Source organism: Gigantopelta aegis, chromosome 4 (genome assembly GCF_016097555.1).
Source record: "Gigantopelta aegis isolate Gae_Host chromosome 4, Gae_host_genome, whole genome shotgun sequence".
NCBI classification, from domain to species: Eukaryota; Metazoa; Mollusca; class Gastropoda; order Neomphalida; family Peltospiridae; genus Gigantopelta; species Gigantopelta aegis.
The window spans coordinates 51,698,488-51,707,063 of NC_054702.1; the positions used below are offsets into that span (position 1 = coordinate 51,698,488).

At 37.4% G+C, this 8,576-nt stretch overlaps 1 protein-coding gene across 1 annotated transcript in view; it reads right to left on the reverse strand.

Annotated features, from left to right (window-relative positions):
* Positions 1 to 6,499: 6,499 nt before the first annotated feature.
* Positions 6,500 to 8,576, reverse strand: part of LOC121370704 — a 19,140-nt gene continuing 17,063 nt past the window's right edge. Inside the window, exon 4 of the mRNA XM_041496116.1 lies at positions 6,500 to 8,100. Within this exon, the coding sequence (XP_041352050.1) occupies positions 8,018 to 8,100 (83 nt within the window). The 3' untranslated portion in view covers positions 6,500 to 8,017. The remainder of the gene's footprint in view (positions 8,101 to 8,576) is intronic.

Consider the following 8,576-nt stretch of genomic DNA (forward strand, 5'->3'; position numbering starts at 1 on the left):
CTGCCAAAGTATTTGTTGAGCTTTTGAATAGATTGTTTGATCCATTACTAGAGCAATATGTTCAAGCTGTAGCTCAGTAGCCACATGCACACTTCTTTGCAAGATTGTGTACGCAATGCTCATCTCTGTGGGAGAAGCATCAATGACTTGTAAGTAGCCTATTTTGCTGAGTGGTGGTATTTCGGTCATCTGTAGCAGCGTGTTGAAACCCGTTCATCCAGGCAAGGGCTTTTCTGCAATGACTGGTAACTTTGAGAAACAAACGGACAAATCAGGCATGCGTGGAGATGCTAATACATCTGTTTACAGCTGAATGTCTAATTGTGCTTGCATTGGTACTGGACACACTTTCTTTTTGATATAAAATGGTAATATATCTATTGGTGGAGAACACAGAGTTCGCTGTTTGTTTCGAGGACATGTTATTTTATACGACAAAACACTGTTTTAATCAGCATTTTGTCTTTGAATGATAATGCCATTTGTATTATGAGTCGTTTTCCTTCCACTTATTGTTTCCTCTTCAAAATCATTGTTGTCCCACACCAAAGTTGAAAATGTATTACTTTTCATTCCATCTGGTTAAATTGTTTTCCTGCCAAGCTGCATTGTAGCCAATGCAGTATCATATTCAAGTAAGCTTAAATGGGATACACAGTGTCCAAGACCATATAAGATGCCAATGAGTTTTGATGAGTTTGTCAGGTGGTGCACAGTCATTCGCAGAGCCCAGTGCTTGGGGGTTTGTTGTTTTCCATTGCTTGCACGATAGACAATATGCTGAGAGCTTGAAAGTATTTTCCTCTCTTGTTCTGGCTTCAGATGAACATACTTGTCGGTAATGTCTTCAGATAAATCTGTCATCCATGCCAAAATGTTGTACATTTCGATGGGGACTGCAAACCAAGCACTGTCCAAACTTAAATCTTCTACAACTAACGGCCAAATGTTGGGGCAATCAGCATCTACAATAATACCTCTTAAATTTTGTGAAGACAAAAATCTAAGTCTTGTTTCTTCTGATTTTCTCAACTCGGTTATACATGAGTCAGTGGCATTCATTTCCTTCTGAAGTTGTATCAATATCACTACCATCTACGTATAAAACTTTGGAGATGGCGATACTCATAATTTTCACTAAAAGCAAGTTCACATTCATTATTTCGGCTTCTTTAATGAATTTGATGTTTGAATGCATTTTGATATTTTGTTGCTTCAAAGTGTAATTTCTGTATTCCGGTATATCAACATTTTTAACATTTTTAAGAGTTTTAATAAATAATTCAGTTACAGTATTAATTTTTAGTACTTCGTGGCCTTTAATAATCCTATCTTCCAAAACTTCAACTTGTTTGCTGAACTCGTTAAATGATTTTTGATATGGTGTATCACTGATTTCGGGTTCATCGGCCATATTTTTTCTATCCGAAATTCTGACATATTTTTTTTGTGGCACGACGGATGATATCGAAGCTCAGTAGCTATTAGATCCTTATCATGAAGGTGCAACAACAAAGCTTCATCGCCACGTTTTTCAGCTGCTTCCACTAGTTTTGACTGTCCTGGTTCACACAAACTTAATTTTTCCATTTTTCGCTTAAGTGAATGTTTTTCTACAGTGAACTTATCTGTTTTTGCAAATGGCACACACTTCTGGTAGAACATTAGCACATTTCCTTTCTGGTTTTGAAAAATGTGTTAATTCTGAATGAAGAAGACGCTTACGGGGGGGGGGGGGTGGGGTGGGGGGGGGGGGGGGGGGGGGGGGGGGGGGGGTGGGAGGGGGGGGGGGGGGGGGGGGGGGGGGGGGGGTGTGGGGTGGGGGGGGGGGGGGGGGGGGGGGGGGGGGTGGGGGGGGGGGGGGGGGGGGGGGGGGGGGGGGGGGGGGGGGGGGGGGGGGGGGGGGGGGGGGGGGGGGGGGGGGGGGGGGGGTGGGGGGGGGGGGGGGGGGGGGGGGGGGGGGGGGGGGGGGGGGGGACTCAGTTTTTTTTCGTTCATGTAAACACATTTTCATCAGCATAACTGTCAAATGAATCTGTACTGGTACTAGATTCTGCCCCAGATTTAGTTGGGGGTTTTTTTGGAGGTTTTTTTTTTTTTTTTTTTGGGGGGGGGGGGGGGGGGGGGGGGGGGGGGGGTGTGTTGTTTTGCTATTATTCTTCTAATGTTTGTAAAGTCCATGTAACACTGCCTGTGATAACCCAAATGTTTACATATTTCAGGGATAGGTTCATTGTTTTCTTTAGTTATTCCATGCTGAATACAGAAGGTGGCTGCCAACTTACCCTCTGCTGTGTTTAGAGTTTTCCATAAATTAACTGATGTTATAAAAATTGGGCCTAAAATGTTTTTAATGTGAACACAGCACTCACTCAAGGAAGCAGACATTTTTGGACACACAATATAGCTATTGAGCGTTTTGAGTGGCTGCTGTAGGGTTGCTGTAAGAAAGCTATTTTGTGATTAGTGGAATGGGAGAGAACTCTGGATAGAGTGATGCCATACCACACTTCTGAAAACACTACATTTAAATATGTTCTAGCTAAAAAAATGTGCAACATCTGAAGTGACAACAGTGTATTTTTTTAGTAAAAGAATACACTTCTGAGCCTACATGCAAAACATCAGCTCATCCCTTGACAACTGTAACGGAATGACATGATACAGGTTTGGTCCCATGACCTATTTTACTTCAAACTGTCATGGTCAAAGAGTTTTAAGATATCACTACGCTCAACCACATGATGAGGTGGCGCTCAGGCGCTTCATACGCTTCATACGCCTGTACATATAAACCCATAATATTACACGTTATGATCCTTTCTTTTTTATAGTCCATCCCACAGGGAATGTCTATTTTCATAGTATGGAATTTACTACAAGATATTTATTTCTGAGCCGATTGTTTTCTAAATTGCACACAAAAATAGTCTGTTTGTTGTTGTTTTTTAATTTATTTCCAAAACACTTTTACTTTTTTTCTTTCGTCAAACCGAACTGAAATTATTTACGAAAAACGCTTTTGTAGGATGATGGGACGGACTATAAGTGGTCGAATACTGGGGCGGTTGCCCTAACATATATAACCTGTATGCTAACGTATAGTCCGTCCCATCATTCTATTAAAAAAAGTTGGGTTTTTTTGTAAATAATTTCACTTTAGTCCATCCCACAGAGAACGCCTTTTTTCATACTATGAAATTTACTACAAGTTATTTATTTCTGAGCTGATTGTTTTCTAAATTGCACACAAAAATAGTATTTTTTCATTATTATTATTATTATTGGGTTTGGGTTTTTTTCATTATTATTATTATTATTGGGTTTGGGTTTTTTTCATTTCTTTTCTTTTCTTGTTTTTGGTTGTTTTTTTCGTGGGATTTTTTTTTTTCGTTTTGGGGTTGTTTTTTGTTATTTTTCAAAAACACTTAATTTTCTTCTTACGTCAAACTAGTTCATCAAGATAAACGTCTCCGGCACGATATTTATTATTGTGATATTTATCTCAGAATGTTAAAAAACCGGACCGTAGATGAACTAACGTCAAACCAAACTGAAATTATTAGCAAAAAAAAAAAAAAAAAAAATTAGAGATTGAGTCTGGACTCTAAAAAAGTTTTATAAGCACGGGCCCAGGTACTTCACTCGCCATTTTGGTTCAATTTTCTTATTTCTTAAATATCTATTTTTTACGAAATAATCGACTACCTGCTAAAACCCTGTATAGCAGAAGACGCAAAATATCAAAGTAGATCGTGTTGTATACTTACACAGTTTTCGTTCACTTTATTTTTTCTGTAATCAAATTAAATAATGAACATGATACCTATATAGTATAGGGATCGAAGACTTCGGTATATGTAAATGCAAGTTAAGTGGAAATAAATGTGTTATATATAAAGAGATTATGAGCAAAATATTGCGGAAATATATCAAGTTTACCGATATACACTTTTTTTTTCTTATTCATGTATACTAATCTGTGTCAAGTGCCTGTGATCTTACTAACCCAATGGAAATATTTTTTTCTGGAATTTTCTAGTATTTTCATTTTTAAGCGCGCGAACGTTCTTTTCAAAACAATAGTTTAAAGCACGCAAAAACGCCATTTTCATAAAAAGAAAATAATAATAATTTAAACAACGTCATATTTGCAAAATAACAACAACCTGTAGCACAAATAACAGCGGAACCCCTTTCCAAGGATATATATTTTGCAACCCCCTCTGGGAGAGGGGAAAAATGACCTGGGGAAAATAAATGTACACATCGCCGCAGGGCCCCCCGAAGCGCGGGGCCCGTAGCACTTGCTACATGTGCTACTAGAATAAACCGGCTCTGTACCTAGTACAACAATTAACAGCATTTCCACACACACACACACACACACACACACACACACACACACACACACACACACTAACACACATAATCATCAACAACCCCCCACCCCCGAAAAGTCCCACTTTATTAGCAAATACTGTAGTACCAGGGCCGTAGCTAGGATTTTTTTTTGGGGGGGGGGGGGGGGGGTAGTTAATAGTCTAAAACTCCTTAAACAGTTAAGAAGAGAATTTTCTTTAAGTTTCTATAATGTTTTTCGGATTGTTTTCGAAGTTGTCGTAAGTGCAAACTATCGTAAGTACATCGTAGATCCTACGTCAGGTTCATACCTCTTGTAGAATAGGAACCAATATGGCGGGTTACTTCTAAAATGTCCCAAACTCGAAAACTGGGAACTTCACATACATCATATTTGGGTCAGATAAAATGAGAATTGGGAATGAAAGTTAGATTTTTATAGTGCTAGATATTTGCCTGATGACAATATTCTATGTAGATGTCAATTATATACACCAAAACATAAGTTCAGCATAATATAAATACAACTGCAATTCTAAAATATTACAAAACGCAACAAACAACAAAACAAACGGCCATTGTAAGATGAACTATTGTGAGATAGGTGAATTGTACATGTAATACAAAACCAAATAACTTCCGGCTGGTTAAAAGTTCGAGGTGCACCCAACTTTTGATAGAGAAGTAAACACCACAAGTCCTTTGATTGGTTATAAATGTGAGTGTGTTGGTTGTAAAAAATAATAGTTTCGTCTAGGTAAAAAAAAATGCAATTTTATTTCATCTAGTACCAATGTGTCAAGTAGCCGTGTGCTTGAAACATGTATGGGGTACCTGTAAAAAAAATGTACTCGAATTTTGTGCGGAACTAGGGTAGTCATAGATGCTACCCGTTATCTCAGAAACGAGCAGCTTGACCCCCAATTTTTTCTGATTCACTTTAAGGGTGAAGGGTGGTAGTATTTATATCCGTGGCATTTATGTCGATTGATACGCTACAGGTAGGAGTTTTAGCCACATATGTTACTATTGTCGTCTATGGGATTTGATTTGGTAGTATACACTCTAGAATGGTGTGTAAATTCACGTTTTATGTTTGTAAGTCTTGTGTTTAATATAAAAATATTCAAAATATCCATGTAAATAGACAGCATGTACTGCACCATATTTAAATAATGTTGCTTTCGAATATTAAATACATTACAATAATAAAAGATTCAGAATGTTTTAAGTACGGTACGTATATAGAGAATTAGATATATATATATATATCGGGAACTGTGTAACGTTTGCTGGTGAGTATACCCCCGGTACTATATCCATACCACATATATTGCATTGCTTTGTGGTTTGTTGTTATGAACATGTACTTTAACATTATGAACATGTACTTTAACATGGATAGCATTCATAATTTGGTCTTAAAACTGTTCAAAATATGTCTGTATCTTAACTTCAACAATGCCAAGCAGTTTTTTCATATACAATGTTTGTAATACTCAGGACATTTCAAATTCATTGACTCACTATACTTAGTCAGATGTCAACAAATTATTATTTTTTGGTGGAATACATTCACCAGTAACCCAGCTTTAAAGTAAAATCAGTGATATAGTCCAGAATTATTTTCAAATATTTGTGAAAATTATGTGCAATATTCACCCTGATCAGAAAATTTGCACTGTTAAAAATAAATAGGGTGACTCCACTCAAACATGCCCTACGGGAACACCCACGAACAGATTGCTTTGAAAATGATTGATTTGATTTGAATATGTCTATGGATATGCTTCCAAGATATACTCATCTTGAAAAATCCCGGGGGGGGGGGGGGGGGTATAGTGGGCCTACGGTCTAGTACAGCGTAGTCTCGGTGTAGTGATTGGCGAGATGATTGATTTACAAGCGGGAGGTATCCCAAGAAGATTTTTTTATTTTATTTAAATACAGTTTTGAGGGTTATTGGGTTCGCTTTCCTTAAAAGAAAGAGTTTTATTATTATTAATAGTTATTTATTGAAAGTTTATTTATTATGTTAAGAAATGTTTTCAAGCAGAACCCAATACAAGCATCCTCTATAACCCTGGGGGTGGGGTGGGGGGTGTAGCTCAGCGCTCGCTTGATGCACGATCGATCTAGGATCGATTCCCGTTGGTGGGCTCGTTGGGCTATATCCAGCCAGTGCTCCAAAACTGGTATATCAAAGGGTGTGGTATGTGCTATCCTGTCTGTGGGATGAATTCTCAAATAAAACCCAGCGCACATAAAGGTGTTTAAGCAAAATAAAGACCAAGAAACGTATCGCGATGGACATTTTTAAAAACGTGTACAGCTAATGGTGATTTGTTTAGTATGTAGACAAAGTCTTTTAGCATTATTTGGATAGAAACATTTATATTTTAACTTTGGAAGACTCTCATTGGATGATTCTAAACATGCACCCGAAGCTTCCGAGTTTGCTCGAATACAACAACAGATGGAAAACCCCAAAACGAAACAGATGAACATGTATCAAAAGAGTATAGGCCTAAAAGGTCAGATATCATCATCAATTCACTTTGAGTCATTCAACAGTCAATATCATGAATCAGTGTGACATGTTGTTCTAAAACGTATATATGGTCTCACGATTTAACTCGTCACGTGCGAAAATAAACATAGATTGTTGGAAACATAACCCTTTCCAGCAGCAGCAGCAGCAGCAGCAGCAGCAGCCACCACCATCAGAAACTTGTAAGTTTACGTTTTAAGAGATTAGACTTGCCTACAACTTGACGTCATGGCTAAAAACTCAGGATGGTCTCTTTAATATAAACTCACGAGGGTTTATTACGTGCAGTCATAAGGTACTTCCAGGTTGAATGTCGGAAGCAAACCTATTACTACTGTTAAAGTTTGTTTTGTTTAACGACACCACTAGAGCACATTGATTTATTAATCGTCGACTACTGGATGTCAAACATTTAGTAATTTTGACATTATATTATGGTCTTAGAGAGAACACATGCCAGATTTTTCCATTCGAAGCAAGGGACCTTTTATATGCACCATCCCGCAGACAGGATAGCACATACCACAGCATTTGATATACCAGGTCTAGTGGTGGTGTACTGGTTGGAACGAGAAATAGCCAAATGGGTCCACCGACGGGGATCGATCCCAGACCCGACAGCGCATCAAGCGGACGCTTTACAACTGGGCTACGTCACACTAACCAAATAAACAAAGAGAAAGCCGTTAAAAAACTGTTTGATATACTTGTTTTCATGGTTACACAATGCTTCCACTCGCCCATATTCACATCAGCCTCAAAATAAATTAAAGATCATTTCAAGAATTAAAAAAAAAAAAAAAAAAAAAAAAAAAATATTCTCAGTGCAAGATTATAGATTGTCTTAGTCTGTAAAAATTTTTTAGTAATGTAGTTAAGACGGCTGTTCACGATAACAGTTATACAATACTAGAAACCATATCACACATTGTGTTTATAGTTAACTATCATCTGATTCAGCATTCGCCACCACCTTTAGAGGAAACCAACCCCATCCTGGCACATCTGAATTGTTCAAAACCCCGACACGGTATTCTGAAGTGAGTTTATATGTTGATGTCTGGTGATTGTCTGGTTGCCATGCACGACAGTCTTGTGGACTGATTAATTAGCAAACATTCGCCAGATCTGCGTTATCAGAAGCAGGACAAGTGACGTCATAATACCTGGAACTTGATGACTTGCACCTGAAATAACAACAAATGGATTTCATGTTATTTCGAAGTTGGTAATTCTGTTGGATGTCAGTCATTTTGTAACTTTGAAATATAGTTTTAGAGAAAAAACCCGTTACATTGTTTCATTAAAGCACGCGATAATCGTAGCTGCGTGTAGTCTGTTTCTTATGGCATGGCTGATGAGTTATATTTAAACATTTGATAAGTTCATTACAAGTATGCAAGCAAAGTTTAATCAATTTAAAGGTATGCTCGTAGTCATCATTTATACATATGGTGTATTTAAAAAAAAAAAAATTAAATGTTACAGTTAAAATAAACATATAAAAGTACGTACACCATTCCATAAGGAATTATGAGAGACGATATATACAATAAACAAATATTCACATTTATACTAAATATAAATACCAAAGATATTAATACTAATATATGTACATATTGGTACGTCATCGTAATATTAAATAAGCTTTTGATAATAAACG